Source organism: Neoarius graeffei, chromosome 10, assembly GCF_027579695.1.
Source record: "Neoarius graeffei isolate fNeoGra1 chromosome 10, fNeoGra1.pri, whole genome shotgun sequence".
Taxonomy (NCBI): domain Eukaryota; kingdom Metazoa; phylum Chordata; class Actinopteri; order Siluriformes; family Ariidae; genus Neoarius; species Neoarius graeffei.
Genome location: NC_083578.1, coordinates 71,433,032 through 71,456,623, shown reverse-complemented (window position 1 = coordinate 71,456,623; position 23,592 = coordinate 71,433,032). Strand labels below are relative to the sequence as shown.

Here is a 23,592-nt window from a genome sequence, read left to right as displayed (position 1 = left end):
GCTTCCAAGTATCCAGCTGTAGGTCACAATTTGTAGACTTGCCCGATGTTCACACCAAACATGATGAGAACGTGAAAATGACCAGACGACATTCATTCTATGTCTACGTGAGCCACTGTGTCTCAGCGGCGAGATTGTTGGCAAGATGTCTTGGGTGGTGAGGGCATCGGAATAAAGTTGAAGTCCAGGCAAATTTATGGTAATGAGCTATGACCTGGTTCGGCGGCAACCAGTCAGAATTTAGAAGTTCTCCACTTGAAAGAATCCTAAAGAACAGAGTTGTGTACATTTTGGTTCCATTCAAACCGTTCCCAAGTAGCCTCCTGTGGAGAAGAAATTAATAATAGCAACATAATCCACTGTCAAGAGCATAGACATTGCTTTGCTGGAGAAAATAATGATAAATGCCATTAGGCTTAAATATGTATGGTGACACATACAGCGATGCTAATTTAGCCATAACATGCAAACAAGCTATTCTCAAATGTGGCTAATGAGTTGTTTATTGAATATGTTTTCTTTTATCTTTTCACGAGCAGATGAAGAGTGCAAGCCACTGAGGGACACGTGCAGAAAACTGAGGAGGAAGTTCTTCCCTTTCCTGCGAGTTCGAAATATGTTTGAGGGTTGGAGAAGACCAAGATCAGAGAGAACCAGCCAGCCTGAGAACAAGCCAGCCTGAGAGTCAATTTACTGTTTAGTCAATTTACTGTTTGTTTATTGTTTATTATACATCCCTTATTATACAAACATTGTGCATAGTTTTCCATGGAATAAAAACATGTATTCTATTCCCTTCTAGCAGATTTCATTCATTTGGTTTGATAGCATGCAATATTGTTAGCATATCGCTTATCCTACATGTATTTCGTCACTCTACCCAATCGAGAATAAGCGTTGAATATGGTTTACGATACTGCATGGTTGTCAAGACAACATGACGTCACACATCGGAGCTGATGGGAATAATCCATGAGAAACTTTTATGCTGCGAATGCACAAAAGCATTTCTTTGTTTGCTGGGAAACAGAAAGACACGTTGAACACATGAAAGCCCACCAAAACTTCATTAGATATTCTTCACACATATTTACAAGAGAAAAACGTACCAACGAACATCGAAAACCTGGAAAAGAGAGTGTGTGTATGTCAGTGGTGAACCGTTACTATTAGAGCTGGGACTTCAGCTCAGCCAAAACTTAGCCAAACACCAAAAAATCAACAGGACAAAAGATTTTGTAAGGGATTAGCGGCAGGCTACCAGGTCGCTCTGTTGTGTGTAGTTGTCAATATTGATTTTAAAAGTAACTAAGTAAATTTAACAGGGGTGGCACGGTGGTGTCGTGGTTAGTACGGTCGCCTCACAGCAAGAAGGTTCTGGGTTCAAGCCCAGCGGCTGGCGAGTGGCCTTTCTGTGTAGGGTTTGCATGCTCTCCCCGTGTCTGCGTGGGTTTCCTCCGGGTGCTCCGGTTTCCCCCACAGTCCAAAGACATGCAGGTTAGGTTAACTGGTGACTCTAAATTGACCGTAGGTGTGAATGTGAGTGCGAATGGTTGTTTGTCTCTATGTGTCAGCCCTGTGATGACCTGGCGACTTGTCCAGGGTGTACCCCGCCTTTCGCCCATAGTCAGCTGGGATAGGCTCCAGCTTGCCTGCGACCCTGTAGAAGGATAAAGCGGCTAGAGATAATGAGATGTGATGAGATGAGTCTTAAAAAGAGTGCCTCTTCCTTAAGTACTTTTCCTCCAACCCCAAGCACTACCAAAACATCTTCTGAACCAAAAGTTGATCAACTTATTTTATTAATTTTTACTAATTGTTACTACTTTTAATCCACAGTTGCTTCACCTCTTCTCTACTCTGGTTATTACTTCGAAATATATTCAACTATGATCTCACAACTTATTTCTTAAGTTTTTTATTACTTCTGAATATGCTCAAGTATGATCTCAGGACTTATTTCCTATTCCTTGGCAATGTTTAAGTACATCTAGTTATGCCAGGAAAGCTGACACAGAGAGAGAGAGAGGGTGTGGACAGACACTCATTGAACACAGAGGTGGATAAAGTACCCAACTTCATGACTTAAGTCAAAGTACAGATACCGCTGGTCAAATGTTACTCCGATACAAGTCATACAGTCAAATTTTTACTCAAGTTAAAGTACTGGAGTTTGCCCTTCCACATTTCTCTCTCTTACACCATATCTGCCCATCACGTTCTCATCTCCTCTGTTTCCCTCGCCAACATGTCCGTTGAAATGTGCTCCTATCAGCACGCGCTCCTCCCTCGGTATACTTTCTACCACTTCATCCATCTTTTCCCAGAAAAACTCTTTCTCTTCATTCTCACATCCAACCTGTGGGGCACACACAACATTGATTACCACTCCTTGAAAATCCAACTTCATGCCTATCACTCTATCTGACACTCTCTTCACATCGATCACACTGTTGACCAACTCTCCCCTCAAAACAATACCAACACCATTTCTCTTTCCATCGACTCCATAATAAAACAACTTGCATCCACCTCCAATGTTCTTGGCCTTACTTCCCTTCCACCTCTCTCCTGCACACACAAAATGTCCAACTTCCTTCTTTCCATCATACTTGCTAACTCTCTCGCTCTGCCAGTCAATGTTCCCACATTCAGTGTTCCTACCCTCAATTCTAAGCACTTTCCCTTCCATCTTTCACGCTCTCTCCTAACATGTCTCCCCCTCTCTTTCTCCTTCTCCATTTTGGTGCAATAGTAGCATACTTTCCACTGGCACCCTGTTGACCAACAGTACTGGAGGCGGCTGTGGTTAACCCGGGCCCCGACCGATCCGGTATGGTATTTCTCTTTTCAATCTGCATGTTAGATTTGGCACTGTTTTACGCCGGATGCCCTTCCTGACGCAACCCTCTCCAATTTATCCGGGCTTGGGACCGGCACCAAGAGTACGCTTATGCACCCCCAGTGGCTGGATTTACTGGAGTACTTGCTTTTAAAAATACATTTTCTGTCAACACATTGCTCTGAGGGCGGCACGGTGGTGTAGTGGTTAGCGCTGTCGCCTCACAGCAAGAAGGTCCTGGGTTCGAGCCCTGGGGCCGGCGAGGGCCTTTCTGTGTGGAGTTTGCATGTTCTCCCCGTGTCCGCGTGGGTTTCCTCCGGGTGCTCCGGTTTCCCCCACAGTCCAAAGACATGCAGGTTAGGTTAACCGGTGACTCTAAATTGACCGTAGGTGTGAATGGGAGTGTGAATGGTTGTCTATGTGTTGGCCCTGTGATGACCTGGTGACTTGTCCAGGGTGTACCCCGCCTTTCGCCTGTAGTCAGCTGGGATAGGCTCCAGCTTGCCTGCGACCCTGTAGAAGGATAAAGCGGCTAGAGATAATGAGATGAGATGAGACATTGCTCTGAAGTGGCCTACTGGATTTACTGACTAGCTTGTAGAACCTGTAGAATAAACGTCTAGTAGAATGTTACAAAATGAAACACAACTGAACTGACAAAAAAAGAAAAGAAAAGCCATTGTCATTTTTTTTATTTTAACACTCCTACCCACCCCCACAAAGCAGCATGGTAGTGTTCTGACAGCTCTGGCAGTGTGTGCACACACATATGTGTATAGACCACTTGCATGTGACGTCGCAGACGATCCGGATTGTAAACAGACGCCATCTTGTCGGTCAAACGCCATATTTCTGCCATCGCAATTTCCCGACACTGACTTTGAATGAGAGAGTGAGAGAGGCTCTTTCCTCACAGAGAGAGAGAGCGCGCGCGAGCTGGCAAACACCAAAGCGGCGGGTTTCTTTTCTTCTTTCCCGAGTCGCGATCAGCTGTGGGTTCTGTTCTTCATTGTTCTTCTGTTCTTCGTTGCTTTTCGCCCAAATCTGCAAATATTACCGTGCCACAATGCCGGAGAGTTGTATGGCATATAAATGCCACAACAGGAGAGGTCAGAAATCGGGAAGAAAGTTTCATAGGCTGCCACGGGACCCTGACAGGTGTGCAAAATGGATTGCTGCTATCAGGTATACCATATATACAGTAATAGTGATAGACTACTGATACTTGATCTAACTGATAATATAAAATATTCAACCATAATCGGCTGGTCAGTGCTATACTAGATACTACTGATATAGCTAGTATCAGTACTAGTACTCAATACTTAAATGACTTACCCGTCCAATGAGGATTGTTATTTTCTTGTTTACAAGATGCCACATTTGAGGGGGGCTGACAAATCCTGAATTTCTGTAAAGATAACTGTCCAGAGATTTATAAGCACGTAGTGCTTCACCACTGAACAGCGAGGGAAAGGTAATTATACACATCTGGGTATTCCACCTCTGGCAGTTCAATATCCACTGACATGGTCGTGAAAACTACGTCCGGTAATCGATAAGGGTCACTAATCTGTAGGTCGTTTATTTTAGACATACATCTAGTTATCTGTTCATTAGAAAAATGAGCCGTGTAGTCCGTTGGTTGAAATTGGTCCATTTTGTATACGAGTGCAGCAGTATTCAACTGTGTTGTTGACTGACAAGATGGCGGCTGTCTACATTCCAGCTGGGATTCGGTCACGTGACTGCAAGAGGTCTATATATGTATGTTAATCAGGAAGACAGTGGAATAGCTGTAAATGCAGCTTGCTCAGAAAATAAAAATGACAATCCAACCTGCTTAAAACCCAGGTCCACACCTCGAGCTTAATAACTGCCCAACAGCAACACTGCTATAAGCAAGACAAAATTATAAAATCACAGCACTGCAACCGTACTGGTAACAGTCTGATTACGTTAGTGCTAATTTACAACCAAACAGAATCATCAGTAAGATGCTAGCTAGTTTTTCCTTTTGGCTGTAAAAGTAATAAATAAATAAATAAATAAAATACGTAGTAGCTATAGGAATTATGCAAGGTCACAAAAGCTGCAATGTTAACGTTACCAAAAACAGAAATGTGAATTCACAAAATGAACGCATGCTGTGTCATCATGGTGGTTTAACATTAAGCTAGCTAGTCAGTGAAGCTCCACCTGATGCTAGCAAACATTTTTCAAACTCCAAATCATATTGGGTCACTAACATTACTAGAAAAGAAAGATTTCTACATTGTTTATTTGGCAAGATTATGCTAAAACATATTTCTGAAAGGACTTCAGATAAGTTAACGTGATTCATGTTAGCATAACTGTGTTTTTACATGCTAACTAACAGTGTCCAAGTTAACTAGCTATGTGCTAACATTAGCCGCGGACAAGGCTATGGCAACTTGGTGGGCAAATCCATAGAAAGTCAATTGACTAACCAGACTGCACAGCTATTGCAATGTTATCGCTAGCTCTAAAAGCACAGACAACGTCACTGCAAGTTTTCTTTTGGAATAAAACGTTTACAGGCCTCAGTATGCTCTCACAGGTTGGACGGTGAGTTTTTATAGGCCGTAATGTGGTTCGTTTTAGGCAGACAAAGCAAACATTTAAAACAAAATGAATCTTTAATCCTTTCACCAGAGCATTCTCCAGAAGAACCACCTCCTTCTATTATACCATCAACTGATTGTGTTCAAATAACGCTGCTGAGAAATCACTGAACTTGATTTTAGACAGTATATGGATGGGACATGACCCTATGATTACTGATAGGCTCTCAGTGTCACCTGCGGGGGAAAAACAATCACGTTTTATAAAGGTAAAGAAAAAAAAACATCCACATTCAAAGCTGCTTTATAGTAATGAGTAACAGGGACCTTGATAAAAATGTAGTGCAGTGAAAAGTAGGATATTTGTCTTGCAAATGTCGTGAAGTTAAAGTCCATCCATCCATCATCTGTAGCCGCTTATCCTGTTCTACAGGGTCGCAGGCAAGCTGGAGCCTATCCCAGCTGACTACGGGCGAAAGGCGGGGTACACCCTGGACAAGTCGCCAGGTCATCACAGGGCTGACACATAGACACAGACAACCATTCACACTCACATTCACACCTACGGTCAATTTAGAGTCACCAGTTAACCTAACCTGCATGTCTTTGGACTGTGGGGGAAACCGGAGCACCCGGAGGAAACCCACGCGGACACGGGGAGAACATGCAAACTCCGCACAGAAAGGCCCTCGCCGGCCACGGGGCTCGAACCCGGACCTTCTTGCTGTGAGGCGACAGCGCTAACCACTGCACCACCGTGCCACCCGGATCAGAAACTGAAGGGGAAAAAATCACAGTGAAGGGGCGCGCTATGAAGACATGTAAGGAATATGGGTAAAGTTGAGAAAATAAAAGGAGATAATGAAAGGAAAAGAAAGTCAGGAGATACTTTTCTTGGGGCAAATTTGAGTGGATATGATGGTTTAACACAAGCCACATACATGCTATGTGTGTGGTAAGATGGCAGCCAGATGGCTTCACTCGTCTCTACAGTGGGGAACAGGCACTGAGCTCAATATAAAATCTGGAGAGCTCATAGCCCAGTCCCTGCTGTAGAGACAAGTGAAGCCATCTGGCTGCCATCTTACCACTCAAATCATGTGTATTTGGCTTGTGTTAAACCATCATATCCGATCAAACACATACACACATACACATACACACACACACACACACACACACACACAGTTATTGCCTGGGATTCCTCACCAAGCCTGAGTGCAGTGTGTTAGCACGAGCATGTAGCCTATGGGAAATGAATAGTGTGTTGGATTAGCACTAATCCCATGTTTTGGAAAATTGTAAATGTTGTCTTGGGCTCCTCTGGGGTGTCACCAATCCATGTGCAAAGTCTGGAGTATGTGCATCCAGCTGTGTTGAGTTGAACAGGTTTTAAATTGTCCCTAGGGGACAAATAAAGTGTTTTGATTTGAATTTGTTGGAAATTCCATACAGTTCCTTTAGTAGTATGTATATAGAGATCGCTACGGAGACACTAATTGGTGTATATATTTGAACAAAAATCTAATTCTCTCTCATTAGTAGGATTTTCACTGCAACTGCAGGTGGTCTATCGGTTCCTTGGAGTGATTTTATTCGAATAAGTCTCAGTTTTCTTCTTCTTTCACCACAACTCTCTTCCTGAACACTCTTTCTCAGCTAGGTAGTGTCTCTATTGCTCATGTCATGTGAAAAATGTTTTTTTAATTTTTTTTCAGTTTTGTGAACTAGTGCTCTATCAAATAGTCTGAAAAACCAACTGAGTGTAAAAACTTGAGGTTTTTTTTAAAATTCATGTTTCTGTTACTTGTATTTTTAGTTTGCAATTTCAAATTTAATGGAAACACGACTACTGATTAATAATACTGCCGTGTTCTCTCCCTTTCTCCTCAGTTTGTGTGTATAGCGCAACAGGCCTACTGCTGCATCCTTAACCAAGTCGAGAACAACATGGAGAAGGACAAGGAGGAAAGAAAAGTCATCATGGTTAAAGAATATCGCCAGCTCGATCACACCGACAACAGGAAAGGATACATTGTCACCAGGGTGAGCTCAACAACAGCAACAAAAAAAAATCTTGTTAATGGTTCAACATGTCCGTTGTTCTTACACCTTATTCAGACAGGATTTACGGTCACTGGGTGACATCTGGACATTGGGAGACATTTTCCAGGAGCCTTACTAATTAAATTAAGGCAGAATGAGATCGTTTATACACTGTAAAAAATAGAATTACGCTTTGTTCAAGTAATTCCATATTCACAATTGAATGGACAAGAAAATATGAATAATTATTAACGAACAGAAAAATCCACATCAAACTGATAGGGTGCACCTCAATGATGTGTAAATATACAATAGTGAATAATCTGAAGGACGGCACGGTGGTGTAGTGGTTAGCACTGTCGCCTCACAGCAAGAAGGTCCTGGGTTCGAGCCCCGTGGCCGGCGAGGGCCTTTCTGTGTGGAGTTTGCATGTTCTCCCCGTGTCCGCGTGGGTTTCCTCCGGGTGCTCCGGTTTCCCCCACAGTCCAAAGACATGCAGGTTAGGTTAACTGGTGACTCTAAATTGACCGTAGGTGTGAATGTGAGTGTGAATGGTTGTCTGTGTCTATGTGTCAGCCCTGTGATGACCTGGCGACTTGTCCAGGGTGTACCCCGCCTTTCGCCCGTAGTCAGCTGGGATAGGCTCCAGCTTGCCTGTGACCCTGTAGAAGGATAAAGTGGCTAGAGATAATGAGATGGGGATGAGAATAATCTGAATTGAAAATACATAATTGCCACAGGTGTTTATTCAGCGCATGCTCTTAATGACCAAGACACGGGGTTTCCTCTCCCAAATGCAAGGGCTGGGCAATGTGGTTCTCTCCCCAGTTGAAGTTCATGGCTCAGGTAGATTAGGTGCCATACCATAAATCTGGGGACCTGGGTTCGATTCTGGCCTGAGGTCACGTCCCGATCCCTCCCCGTCTCTCTCTCCTGCTCATTTCCTGTCTCTACACTGTCCTATCCAATAAAGGTGAAAAAAGCCCAAAAAAAATCTAAAAAAAAAAAAAATTGTGATAACCTCAATTGCCTTTTTGTACTACTGTGAATGCCACTGTTCAGCAAAAAGAGAAATCTATGTTGGCAGAATGAGGAATTGAAAATTGACTTAATTAAGAATTCTTAAAAAAGATAACAGTGTTATCATAGTTTGGATTATCATGGGCACATCGTTGGCAAAACATAAAATTCTTAATGCAGACGGTTGCCTTGAAATTTCAAGTATTCTCAACTATTCTTTTTTTACAGTGTACAATGCAGCTTTTCTTACAAACCAGAGTTTTTGTGTCATGTGCTTCCAAGTTTTACATTCAGTTGCAGTTAGTTCATTTCTAGAAGATGAAAAGTGACCTGATATTGAGGCACAGTGGCTTTAAGACACAAATACACTACCGTTCAAAAGTTTGGGGTCACTTTGAAATGTCCTTATTTTTGAAAGAAAAGCACTGTTCTTTTCAATGAAGATCACTTTAAACTAATCAGAAATCCACTCTATACATTGCTAATGTGGTAAATGACTATTCTAGCTGCAAATGTCTGGTTTTTGGTGCAATATCTCCATAGGTGTATAGAGGCCCATTTCCAGCAACTCTCACTCCAGTGTTCTAATGGTACAATGTGTTTGCTCATTGCCTCAGAAGGCTAATGGATGATTAGAAAACCCTTGTACAATCATGTTAGCACAGCTGAAAACAGTTGAGCTCTTTAGAGAAGCTATAAAACTGACCTTCCTTTGAGCAGATTGAGTTTCTGGAGCATCACATTTGTGGGGTCGATTAAAGTGATGAAAATCGTTCAGATAATTTCTATGTTGCCCTACTTCAATAGGAAAGCGTCGAAGCGCAATTGCCCAGCAACATTTCCCAAAAAGTTGCCCTGTGTATCGTCACCTTAAGAGGTTAATACTCAACAATCTAGAAGAATACACAAGTGTGTGATTTGAGACACGTCAATCCAGATTCGACTAAAATTATCCCCCCCACACACATATATATAATTTGGTCTCCAATTTCCTCAGAGGAAACAAAGTGAACCAAAAATAAGATGGAATTTCCTCAGGAGCCGTTTGAACCCTGTGTGAACAGAGCCTTTGACTTTTTATAAACTTTGCTTTAAATGATACTGGGAGTGTTATTTGTCTTCACGTGGCAGATTTGTTAAGCTGAAGGATTCAGTGCTGAATCATACGATCGACAGTTTAGACTGAATTCCATAGATGTGTATCGAGCACATGCTGCAGTTGATTCTAGAGCATTAAAAATAATTTAAAAAATAATAATCGGCTGAACAGAGCACAGTGATGTCCGAGTCAGTCTGCAAACCAAACGCGTGAAGCCACTTGGCTGACTGCAGGAACAAGGAAAGGTCACTGAAACTAGCCACTTAAAATATCTTGACTCAGTAACAAAGCCAGATCTAATGGTTGTTCCATCCCACAGGGCACAACCGAGGGTCTCATCATGTACCTGGTGGAAAAGCACTCGGCGGTGGACCCCACCTATATTGAGGACTTCCTGCTCACCTACCGCACCTTCCTGCCCAGCCCCATGGTGGTGGGCAGGAAACTGTTGAAGTGGTTTCATGACCCCAGCCTCAGAGACAAGGTAAATATCAAGATGTCTTGTAGGCTCTTTGCAGCGAGAGGTCTTGTGCTTGGATACCACATAGCAACGCCATACTGGAGAGCAAGCTTTCTTTCTGGTAAATAAAACCCTCGAAAAGGTCAGGAACAAAAGTTTCAGCAGTTTACAGCACTTCATATCTTCCCCTTTCTTGAAGGATCGGCAAAATAATTTTCCAAGTTTAATTTAGGCTCATTTTTACAGGAAAAATGTATTTTTATCACGAAGGCATTGACTTTCAACGGACGGTGTTTGGATCTTCGTGGCTAAACAACATGGCCACTTCGCAAGGTATATTTTATATATATGCACCAAAAAACACCTTGTAAAAGCACTTCTTTGAATTCTAACAGCTCAAATTGCTCCATAATAAAAGTTTTCTAGGTATATAGTTGTTTGTGTGAGGTTTGGCGACATCCTGAAGACATAAATGAACAATTTCCAGCGATGCTAACACGAAGCTCGGCTTCCCTCCTCCTCTCAGCTCTTTTTGTGTCTGTGTGACAGATAAAGGCTTCTAATTTGAAAAAAAAAATCTCATCAGAAATTTTCTGTAACCATGTGATTTTTACTGGCAACAAAATCCCCCAATCAACAGATTTCACTTTTATGAAGTTTAAATCTCACTTGGCTAGCTAGACGAGGATACTAGTAAACAATCCCGTTGCCATAGCAATGCGATTCCTGCTGTTGAAAAAGACCGCTTTTTCTCAGTGAATAAAAACAAACAAAACAAAAGCGTGCCACATAAAATGAACACTGAGCCACTGATGCGCTGTAATAAATACGCGTTTTCATCACACCAAATTGTTGGTTTCAAGATGTCACCAAACCTTACAAAAACAACTATATACCTAGAAAACTTATTATTGGAGCTGCTTTGAGCAGCTTGAATTAAAATAAGTGCTTTTACAAGGTTTTATATATATATATATATATATATATATATATATATATATATATATATATATATATATATATATCCTTGTAAAAGCACTTATTTTAATTCATTTTGTTTTTCACCAGCCAGCCGGACTAGTTACCTTCCAAAGTAACTCGCCAAACAGAAAATCAACTAGCCAAAATTTGTTCATGTATGAATTTTACTTCTGTCAAAAATAACGCAAAAGAGAGTAGTTACCATTGTTCATGACTAATGTGCATTTATTTCAAGACCCGAGTATTTTGATACTGTTGTTAAATACATAAATGAGAACAACACAGGGCACCATTATATAATATCAACAAATAATAATATATTAGAAAACTTGGCAACTTGGTGTATGAGTATTGAAAGCAAATATGCTTACTATCATGACTATAGCACCCAAAATATGTCCAACATGCTTTCTGTATTTAACCATTTATGAGAGAGAAAGCATTAGGCGCTTCATATTGACTAGGAATCAACTTGAAAAAAATTAATTATTCCATAAAAATCGTATCGCAGCCAAGGCCTACCCTGCTCCCACGTTTGCTTTGTCGTTTCTCCTCTTCAGACCGAGGTCGCTTTGTCCCCGTCTCTGGCGGTTTCTGTACACCTTTCAGACAATTCCACATCGCAACGTAGCTTTGGCAGATGTAGATGTAAACAACAACAAAAACACGTGTTTAAATGGGCGATAATGTGGCCACATCTATTGAATTTGATAATGTGATGTGGCAGCGGGGGCGTGGCCAAGTGTCGGTCTGTGAATGGAGGGCGGAGTCAGGGAAGGTAAGTGGTGGAATCATTGCACCTGATGGGGATTAACCTGTGTTTGTGTATCTTCCCCAGTGACTGTGCCCTTTAAAAGGAGAGGAGAGCAGAGAAAGGGAGCTCTCTCTTCCCAACCAGAACACGTGTGTGCGCGCGCACGCGTGGTTGGGAAGTGATAAAAGGCTGAAAAGCTAGCAATAAATAGTTCATTGAGAACTCAGTTCTGGCCCGCCGTGCTTCTGTGCTCCACCCACCTGGTCCAATACTACATGTGATTACCGTGATATTCAACGAGATGCGTTATATGCATGCGCAGTAGTGAAAAAACCGACAGCCTGACTCGTACACGATATGATTCAGAATTCTTCGGTAGTTTCCGTCCTGCCGATAAACACACTGATTAACACAGACACAGCACACACTTAATATGTGGCGGCTTTAGTTGACGGTGTGTCTGAATCTTTGCTTCATATATATTTTTTATTTTCAGCTAGCCAGACGGGCTGGCTAGTGACAGGAACTACCCGCCAAATGAAAAATTAAGTCGCCTCGGGCGACCGGACCACCGCGAATTTCGAGCCCTATATATATATATATATATATATATATATATATATATATATATATATATAAACACATACACCTTGCAAAGTCAGCATGTTGTTCGGCCATTAAGATCCAAACACCATCCGTTAAAAGTCCATGTCTTTGTGATAAAATTATTTTTTTCCTGTAAAAATGAGGCCAAATTTAACTTGGGAAACTACTTTGACAATTCTTCTCAAAGAGGAGAGAGATTAAGCGCTATAAACTGCTGAAATGTTTGTACTTGACCTTGTCAAGGGTTTTGTTTACCTGAAAGCTTGCTCTGCAGTATGGCGTAGCGATGTGGTATTCAAGCACGTGACCTCTAGCTGCGACGAGCCGATTGAATTTTATTCCAAAAACAGTTTCCATTTGAATAATAACAACGATAGTCAGCGTTCCCCCGGGGTCTGAAAAATATTCTCCACTTTTTTATTGAAAAATCAAGTCAAAGAAGTATTCTTCACTTTTTCTTATTTTTTTTCTTCGCTTAGTCTGTAATTTTTCTTAGTTACTGACTTATCAAAGTGGACTTAATACAGGTTTATACCAATCAAACTGATACAATTCAAATATTTGTACAGATACAGCTCGGCCTCTCCATTACATATCAAATCTGGGCTTCACTCCAGCCTCTAATAAGAAAGAGTTGATTTTGGGCACGCTGTGCACCATCAAGCTCGAATAAACCTCTTTAGATTCAGCTTATTGAAGATTATTTTAAAGGGAATTATTCAAAAGAGGTATTAGGACTCCCCTTAGCCTTTAACTTCAACACAAAACTTGATTTACAGTTGAACAGAGTCGAGAAGGATCTTGGAACAACCAACAGTGAAGGAATCCAATTTTCCTGTTGATTTATAAACTGAACACAGAATGACACCACGTTTTTCATCATACGTTTGCCATGGGGACTCAACATGCCATGGCCCTGAAACATAGCTCCCTTTAGTTGCTTGCTGTCTGACAGCACCTTCACTTTTTTTTTTTAAACCATCTCCTGTATTACTAACACTGTCCCATGTGCTCGGGGACGGTCGGGGCTCTGAGTGAGCCTTCCCTGTGGCTGTTTCAGCCCTTAAATCATCTTCCTTGTTTGAATAAGACCGTCCGAAAAACTTCATCAGCTTAGACTGCGCCATCGTTTGGTTCACGCAGAGACAATTACACCACCGCACCAGGCCGATTAAGGCTACGTTCACACTGCAGGCTGAAGTGACTCAAATCCGATCTTTTCGCCCATATGTGATCTGTATCCGATCTTTTATTGACAATATGAACGACACAGATCCGATTTTTTCAAATCCGACCCAGGCCGTTTGGATATGTGGTCCTAATTCCGATTCCTATCCGCTCTTTTCATATGTGACTTCAGTCTGAACCGCCAGGTCGCATTCATCCGACTTACACGTCATCAACAAGCCACAAACGTCACTATTCTGCGCTGAAGTAGGCGGCAGGTCTCTCAAAAAAGTTACAACAACATGGCGCATAATCACGGGCGCAGATAGAGGGTGGGACGAGTCAGATTTAAATTCACCTTGTTTGGTCCCCCCCACTTATAGGGAGGAAAAAACGTCTATGCTGTCTTTCTTTGCATAAGGCAAACCTCACGGAAAAATCAAAAGACTAATTACCATTCGGTTTATTGAGGTGCGCAGCAGTACATACATAGTTGCAACAACTCACATAAAACAAAACAAAGACTGATATTCGGTTGGTTGAGCTGCGCAGACTGCACAGGTTGCGAGCTCGAGCTTGGTTGCTATGGTTACTAACAACAAGTTTGACAGGCATATCGGGGTTGGGGTTGGTTTGCTGGCAGCTTTGTCCCCCCCCCCCCCCAGTTTTTTGTCCCTCCCAGTTCAAAAAACGTATCTGCGCCCGTGCGCATGACATCAATGCGAGGGACGCTTCGGGCTGTGAAGGTTCTGAATCTTCTCAATGGAAGGATGCAGAGGTTAGGGAGCTGATTTCCATTTGGGGGGATGCAGCTATTCAAGCTAGATTGGATGGGTCATACCGCAACCGGGCGGTTTTACTTCCGTAAACACTGGCCATGCTCACTGCGTGTGACGTCGTCGTATCCTGCAATGCGCATGCGGAACACTTTTAGGTCGCTTTTCGTTCATACTGAGGATCACATACAAGTCGCATATATTTGTTAATGTGAACGACCTCACAAAAAAATCAGATTTCACAAAAAAATCGGAATTGAGCATTAAGCCTTGCAGTGTGAACGTAGCCTAAGATGCACTGCGATTGGTCAAAGCTTGGTGCTCATGTCCATTAAGTGTAGTTGATTTTTATTGGTCACAAGCACATGCTCATTTTTATACTCTGGCTTTTCTAGAGAAGATGACTTATGATAATGATAAATACCTTTGTCACTGTGATGACTGCTAGTAATTTTCTCTTCATCACGGATGGAGGATGTTCATCAATGACGAGTGTGACGAGCACCAGTGGGAACCCTGGATAGTGGACTTTTAAATTCCACTATATATTCTAACTTTGGGATAAATGCTCGTGTTCACAGGTTACACAGGTAGTCTTGCTGTGGGTCAACAAACACTTCAGTGACTTTGAGGGTGATCCCGAGATGATGCACTTTCTCACAGAGTTTAAGAAAAATCTAGAGAGAGAGGTGAGTGCTGTTTATTTATTAATTTTTTTAATGTACCTGTCAGTACAAATGATTTTTTTTAAACAATGCTGTCCCTGACCCACTATAATCTTTTTGCTCTTGTGTGATGAAACAGAAAATGCTTGTCCACTTAACACTGTTAAACAGAGCTTGTGCTGCCAAAGCCAAGCTGCGCGTGGTGACTCTGACGAAGCCGTCGCGCGAGACTCCTCTGGCCTTCAGTCTGCTCGGTGGCTCAGAGAAAGGCTATCACATCTTCATTGAGAATGTGGAGTCGGGTAGCAAAGCTGCAGAAGCAGGCCTCAGACGTGGAGATCAGGTACTTCTGATGATATCTTGCTTTGGCATGGTTAGGTGTAGCTATAAAGGTGGAACTGGTTCAAGGCAAGACGTCCATGGATCTGATCACCTTTACGCATTTTGCATAGGAGTATGCTGTTATGAGTTATTATTCAGAAATATGCCAAAATAATCTCCTCCCCGTAAAAAAAAATAATAATCAGCATTGGTGGCTTAGTGGTGAAGACTGTTGACTCTTTGGAAAACATGATGATCCATATCTCTGTACGTTTTCTCTGTGTTCCTCTTAGATCCTGGAGGTGAATGGGCAGAACTTTAAGAACGTACAGCTGTCCAAAGCAAATGAGATCCTGCGCAACAATACGCACCTCTCGATTACTGCGACAACAAATCTCTTGGGTAAGTTACACATCAAGCAAGCGCATCTATTGATAAAGAAATTAGAAGATTGGAAAAAACCCAAAGGTTAAAACACAGTCAGATTTATGGCTGACGGATCTCAGCCTGAGAATTAGTCCAAGATATGCGACTTCTAATTCAGGATTCTTTTATAGTCATTCAGCAGTGTTGATGGGAATCTGCTTCATCTTTTTCTGGGATTCAACTTGACTAAAGCCAAAATTCAAGATTAATAATCCATAATCAGTAAACTTTCATGCTTCATTAGGTTATTATTCGGGCGAAAACTGCTCCGAGATCAGCACTCTAAGTATGAGTAATAATGAACGTATCTTGTATGAGCAAACATAATTATTATGTAATTTTCTCTCAGTGTTTAAGGAGCTTCTGGCTCAATCTGACCATGAGGAAGAGCTGGACAGGAGGAATGGGGCTCCACACATTCTCAAGAAGGCAAGCCATTGCTCTTTCCCAGATCCAGCTGTGGAGCAGGTGATGGATCTGGATCTGGACAAAGTGAGCAAGAAAGCCATGGCCAACACAGTGGGCGGGAGGAACAAGCTCAAGAAGATCTTTGGCAAGACGGTGACCAGTATTCTACCGCCCAAGCTGTACAAGTCAGTGTGGATATATATTCACGATGTAATTAACAGTTATTCCACGAAATCGAGTTGACTATAAGCTATGTACAAGACTGAGTGGAATAACTGTTTCCTTCGATCCACATTCACTGGATTTTGAGAAAGAGAGCCTTTTTATTTTTTGCGAATTCGATAAATAAAACTTTTATCCAAAACGTCCGACAAAATCATTTCCACTTAGCATGTAAACATACCGGCGAAATGACAGTTCCAATTTGTGAAAAATGCTAATAATAATCATTCTTGAAAAAAAAAAAGATTTGTTCTTACCATGAAATACTTTTATTCCATATTTTCTTGCTTTTTTGCGTTTTGGGGGTTTTGTTTTTGAGTAGTTTTTATTTTGTCCTCGGTTGGTTCAGCAACACGCACCGCCATTTTGTTTTTCTCTACTCACAGTATATGAGTTGATATCCTAGTAGTAGAGTAGCCAATCAGAGCACACGATTGCTCATATCCAGTGAATGTGGATAAAATAAAAGTGCATTCGTAATATAATGCACCATGACCGAGCTAAATGTCTAACCACGGTCTGTGCTGTGTTCTGCAGTGATGATGGTGTAGGTCAATCCCAGGACAACAGCATTGTCGAAATGACGCAGTCGAAACAGGGAGGGGAGGTCGTGACTCAGGCCGTCCAGGAGTTTGCTCTGACCGCCACACCTGAAGCTTATTCACCATGTGAGGTGTCTGTCACATCTGGGGGTGTAATCAAACAGCAGCAGCAGCTTCCTGAACAGCTCTCCAAACCGGCAGACAGACTCCAGCTCAGTGGCAGGTATGAGCTCAGATTATACACACTCGCATGCAAAATGGTCAGCAGTTATGCATTTAATCTCTGTGTAACTAATATGTCCAATTTTGAACTATTTTATACCGCTGCACTGTTGAATCCTCAACTGATTTGTCAGAAGATGTCGATTAATTTTCTAACAGCAGACAACAGATTGAATATATTTATTATTATTTATTATTTTCCTATAACGGATCATCCCAAAGCAGAATGCACTATAAATAATGACATGAGGTGACATACTGACCTGGCAATCATAGACCTCTACCTTACGGCTGTATCTACCTCCAAATTTGCAGGTACTACCTGAAGAGCAACATGGAGACGGAGACATTGTGCTCAGACGAGGACACCCAGGAGCTTGAGAGAGTGAGTCAGATCAGCTTGCTGCAACTCAGCACTGTGGAAGTGGCCACACAGCTCTCCATACGTGCCTTCGAGTTATTCTCTGCCATCGAGCCCACTGAGTACATCGATGACCTCTTCAAGTTGCGGTCACACCTCCCCGTACCTTCCAGCCTCAAGCTCTTCGAAGAGTCCATAAACCGAGAGACCTTCTGGGTGGCCACTGAGGTGCTGAGGGAGCCCGACCAGATGACGCGCATGAAGATCATTAAACACTTCATTAAGATCGCTCTGCACTGCCGCAAGTGCAAGAACTTCAACTCCATGTTTGCCATCATCAGGTGAGGAAAGAAGGATGAAAGCTTGCTATGCTCAATTCCCACATACCCCAGCATTTAAGATCCAAAGATTACCAATTGTTGTAAAGGCTATGTTTACAGATGTTAGTACAGGTTGGAGATCTGAGATGACCCATCAGTAGACTTTACACACCAGCTTCATCCATCCATTCGTGTTTTTCAGTGGTCTAAATCTGGCACCCGTGTCTAGACTGCGAGGAACTTGGGCAGTACTTCCTCGCAAGTACGATAAGCTGTTTAATGACCTGCTGGATCTGTTCGACCCGTCCAGAAACATGGCCAAGTACAGAAACGCTCTCAACAGCCAGAACCTGCAGCCGCCAATCATCCCGCTCTTCCCAGTTATCAAAAAAGACCTCACTTTCCTCCATGAGGGTAAGACAGAATGGATTTATTAGCAGATGTACTTCTACTATATTCTTCTGCTGTGAAATATTATGCACTGATCTGCAAAACCAAAACCGCAATTTAGATTTTTCTCAATTCATTCATTTAAAATATTATCAGGATGGAGTCCAGGTACAAGATGCAGAAAAGGATGGGATCTAATTCTAAGTTTCTTCAGAGTAAACTGATATCAATCCCAATATTTATGTAAAAATGCGCCATAATACAACTTCCTGTTTCACACTGCTTGATGGTAAGGAGTATCGCTTGAGCTTGAAACCTTCTCACCTCTCTTTAGGTAACAGTTCAAAGGTGGACGGCCTGGTGAACTTTGAGAAGCTGCGTATGATCGCTAAAGAGATCAGACACGTGGGTCAGATGGCCGCCGTCAACACGGACCCAGCGCTGATGTTCCGCACCAGGTGAGTGAGTTTGTTTAAACCTGAGTCAGGATAAAGTGTCTGGTTCTGTCCTCACTTTAGGCTGCACTTCACTGGGATGAGTAGCATGCTATAGATGCACGATGGTGTAACATAGGGAAAAAAATTAAAAATTCAGGTTTTGATTTTATGTCCTGAAATACCTATTAGGCACAGTTTTTACAATATCTATATAAATTAGTTGTTTTTACTCATTTTAACCTTGAAATCAGCATTTTAATGATTACCCATAATGCATTGTTTATCGCGCTAAAACAAGCAAAAACATCATAAGACAGTGGAAATACTACCTTTACTACCTTCACGTGGTGTCTTTCTCGATCGCACGTGCCTAGAAGCGTACCTTCTAGAACATTCCTGGGTGGTCACGGACTGTCACGTAGCCTAGTTCGGTTGTGAAACTCGCTAGGATGGAGTATTTTCGTGAGTTTAGTGGCAAACTTTTTCGCCGCAATTTCTCTATTCTCGAAATTTGTAACCTGAAACCCTACAAGAAATGTTTCATAATGTTTGGGATTTTGAAAAATGCTTCTAGCAAGTTTATTTTGCTGTATTTTTCCGTGAAACTTGGCATAAATCATCCTTAAGTGATGAGCATGACATTGTTATTTTGGTATGGGTCACAGAGTTAGTTGGAAGCGGGAGAAATGAGAGTTTCTTAACTACAGCAGCACTTCTCGCCATAGATGGCTGGCGTGTTTCACAGCGTTTGGGATTTACTAAATCGACTAAATCTCTAGATCTACTGAAGCTACGAGGATATAAATACTTTAGGGAGTTCTCTTACAATGCTGAAAATTCAATGAGTTTTGGTGAAATTCTAGAAAAGTTATTTACATTTTAATGCGCCTGATAGCGATTGTGCTCACACAGCGTGCTACTCATATGGAGAGTTTCTAGTGCACTTAAGGCCAATTTATGCTGACAACCCAGTCCTCGCAGATGGCGTCGCAGATAGCGTCTGCGAAGCCCCCCCTTCGCAGACGCTCTGCGCGCACCTCCCAAAAATTGTGACCACCGCAGAAGCCTCACAGACAAGAGGGCTCTGATTGGTCCACTCAACATCCGCTGTACACGCACTTCCGCTTCCCTACTTTTCCGGTTTGGTTTGTTTTCACGACCGCCATTTTTAAAAACACGAGCGAAGATGGAGCAGCACGAAGAGCGGTTGATCGAGGAAGTACGTACATCTATACGACTCCAGTTCTAGTCATTATAAGTAACCAGAGGATAAACACTCCACTAACCACACCCACCAACTACTCCTAGCGATTTCGCGACTTCGCGCCCCCTTGCGTTGTGGCGGTGAATAACATCGCACACGCCTATTACTCCCCGCTCAACGATAAATTACAACTGTCTGCGAAAAGCTATCTGCGAAAGCCTTGTCGCAAGAGCATGCAGAGCCCTTTAGAGCACACTCGTATGTATGTATGCCGGCTGCAGAGAGTCATGCAGTCACACACTAAAGGTTTCTGATTGGCTGCTGATGTTTTGTTGTATCATGCCCGAATAAATGTTCTTGTGTCTCTGTGGGCCTCTGGTGCTGCTCACCTTGGTACTCTTTCTCGTCATCTAAGCATATCACCCTCTCTTTGTCTTCCCCCCCCCGGTCTATTCATTTCTCTCTTCTCCTCTGTCTCCCATATCACTATTCACGGCTGTCCCTTACAGGAAGAAGAAGTGGAGGAGTTTGGGATAAATCTGGTGAGCTCTTGGTGACCCTTAGCCCCATGCCTACTCGCTTTCATGCACTCACATGCACTCCTCCCTTCTCATCTTTAATTTCAGCTGCTTCCTCACCGTTTCTGCTTGTTCATATCTTATATAAATATTTCTTTTCTTTTTTTTTGGGGGGGGGGGGGACTCTATTTGACTGTGTCTCCTGCTCTGACGAGGTCGTCCTGGAGTGTGATGCAGTCACTTTTGCTAATTCGGGTCACTGATACAAACTCGCACATTCCTTAAGCATGAATTAATTCTGCACCAGCATGACTACATCATTCTGCATGATTAGATCAGATTATTTTTTAACCATCTGTTACAGAATAATAGTCTGCCAGTGAGTTCATGATTCATCTCAGCAAAAGTGATAGGTTAGAACACGTTTAACCTCCAGCTGCACTACTCACCGGAGCCGCATGCTTTACCAGGTTTTATTTTCAGTGCTGTGCGAGTTTGCCGGTTTGTTTTAAGTTCCCATTTTTGCATGACTTGGACAAACTGTGTCTTGAAGGTGAAACCCACAGTAATTTATAAAACTGTACGATGGATTATAAGTTTTAATGTGTATCATAGTATAAGTTGCAGGACCATTTTGAAGTGAAATATACAGTCCTGTGCATCTCTCTTCCTGACATGGTTTGGATGCATGATCAATGAACAGATACAGTAAATCAGGAGTTTCAATACGATAAGTTTCGGAGCCGTCTTGTTTATTATGGAATTAAATTTTAGTCGGTCTTGTGTGCTTTGAATAGAATGGGTGCCGCATACAGCTTTCTATGGCCCAGAAGCCATGCCTCCTTCTGTCGGACTAATGAGCAGACAGGCCGTGCCTCCTTTAATAAGACTGGCAAAGAGGACAAGCCCATTTTATTGGGACTGACAAGCGAAATGGCGACGCCTCCTTTTACATGAAAGACAAGTACAGAGGCCACGCCTCATTCACTGTGACTGACTGAGACAGGTGCAGATGCTACACCTGCTTCAGTAAGTCTGATGGACAGAAGCCACACCTCCTTCACTGAGTCCAATAAACATGGGCCACGCCTCTTTCACCTTAGTCTGATAGTCAGAGGCCACACCTCTGAAGGTGGTGACTGAAAACACAAGAAAGTGTATGGAGGGCAAAAAAAGTGACCCTATGTCAGGATTGATGCCCTATTCCCTATTTGCTACAAAAGGCAATGCATTGTGGGATTGCATGAGCACCTGTTCACCACTGCAAAAATGCAAAACGTCCACAATAGTGCACTGTTGGTGTGGTGAAGAGGGTGCTGTTTTAGATACAAGTGTTAAAGCAAATTGATTTCATAAATGTCCAAAATATTAAAGCAGTAGTAATAGCAAGAAGAGATTTCTTGATTTTGTTGTTACTGAATTCCAAAAATTAGCTTGAAAAAGGCAGGTCTTTAGAATGATTCCTCTAATGGGGGGGGGGACCCTTTGCTCTTCTCTTCCTTTTCCCCCCCGAGTGGCTGAGATGCAAAATTATATGTTAAAGATGCAAGGAATTTGACTTTCTGCATGTCTGTGTCAATAGCAATGTGGACTAAATGCCCCAACACAGTTATCCTCACTCCTGTGTATGTGTTTAGGTTAATGAGCCAGGGCAGTGCCAATGCAGCTGTACAGACGGACGGGCATAAGAAGCATGGAAAGAGGTATTCCTTCTGCAATGCCAAGGTATACAAGGATGCCCAGATGGAACACAAGGTCAAAACCTACCTGTCTCATCTCACACTGGAGCCCGATGAATTGAGCCTGCAGATACTGTCTGTCCAACACGAACCCCCCAGAAGTGCAGGTATGCCTCTGTTTGTATATTAAACCCATGACAGCTTGACCACCACACCATGTTGATGCACTATACAGTCACATGTACATCTGCATCAGCTTGTAGGGCCAGTCTAGCTAACCTCGTGTTCCTCTAACAATGCCCAAAAGCTCAGGGGACAGGAAGAGGCCGGACACATCACCTATCGTGGCGTGAGCCACGAAGCACCCACGCCAGTAATATAGTAATATTGCCGCTAGTGTGTGATCACTGGATTGAAAGAAAGCTTATTGTATTCTATCAATTAAAATTAAAGAGTTTTGTTTGAAACAACTTGAAAGCAGTAGGGAGGTAAAAAGCGGACGAGCTCCAGGAGCGGTGGTTGGTTAGCTATTTCTAATTTTTCAGTAAAACGACCTTTTTTCTGTGAAAGTACACAGCTCTTGGCCATATTTACTGACGCAAAGTGCCAGCCTTTCCTGCCACAGACAAAAATCATTAACAGTCGCACTGTACTATACACACACAAACTCAGGAAGTCCTTCTGACACAATGTTGGTCCTAATCATTACCAAATAGCTACCAATTCACTAAATAGGTTTTCTGTAAAGGGTACAACATAATGATGTTGCCCAGTAAAATACCATTTGAGATCCAGCCACGAGTTACTCCAATAAATGCCTGTTCAAAATTGCTAACTGCTTGAGTAAATAGCTCTGAATTGAGCCTTGTGGCATTCCGCAATACACACAGTAAGTAAACAACACAAACAAATAGGACAGTATCATTTTTAAAAGATACAATAACTATATGAAGCTTCCAAGTATCCAGCTGTAGGTCACAATTTGTAGACTTGCCAGATGTTCACACCAAACATGATGAGAACGTGAAAATGACCAGACGACATTCATTCTATGTCTACGTGAGCCACTGTGTCTCAGCGGCGAGATTGTTGGCAAGATGTCTTGGGTGGTGAGGGCATCGGAATAAAGTTGAAGTCCAGGCAAATTTATGGTAATGAGCTATGACCTGGTTCGGCGGCAACCAGTCAGAATTTAGAAGTTCTCCGCTTGAAAGAATCCTAAAGAACAGAGTTGTGTACATTTTGGTTCCATTCAAACCGTTCCCAAGTAGCCTCCTGTGGAGAAGAAATTAATAATAGCAACATAATCCACTGCCAAGAGCATAGACATTGCTTTGCTGGAGAAAATAATGATAAATGGCATTAGGCTTAAATATGTATGGTGACACATACAGTGATGCTAATTTAGCCATAACATGCAAACAAGCTGTTCTCAAATGTGGCTAATGAGTTGTTTATTGAATATGTTTTCTTTTATCTTTTCACGAGCAGATGAAGAGTGCAAGCCACTGAGGGACACGTGCAGAAAACTGAGGAGGAAG

The 23,592-nt window shown here is 42.3% G+C and overlaps 1 protein-coding gene across 1 annotated transcript; it reads left to right on the top strand.

Moving 5' to 3' along the window:
* The first annotated feature begins 145 nt into the window (after positions 1-145).
* On the top strand, positions 146-22,404 carry LOC132893550 (rap guanine nucleotide exchange factor 2-like). The gene is made up of 13 exons (XM_060932741.1): positions 146-157; positions 7,321-7,473; positions 9,912-10,076; positions 14,918-15,025; positions 15,141-15,344; positions 15,616-15,724; positions 16,098-16,341; positions 16,916-17,143; positions 17,458-17,844; positions 18,026-18,237; positions 18,548-18,671; positions 22,010-22,209; positions 22,340-22,404. Exons 1-13 carry the CDS (start codon positions 146-148, stop codon positions 22,402-22,404), a joined length of 2,211 nt encoding a protein of 736 aa, XP_060788724.1.
* Positions 22,405-23,592: the final 1,188 nt, after the last annotated feature.

Excerpts from the sequence above, each read along its gene's own strand:
- LOC132893550 (XM_060932741.1), top strand. Across the intron at positions 10,077-14,917 it reads ACCCCAGCCTCAGAGACAAG|GTTACACAGGTAGTCTTGCT; the intron begins GTAAATATCAAG and ends TCGTGTTCACAG. Across the intron at positions 22,210-22,339 it reads TGTCCAACACGAACCCCCCA|CTCTAACAATGCCCAAAAGC; the intron begins GAAGTGCAGGTA and ends AACCTCGTGTTC.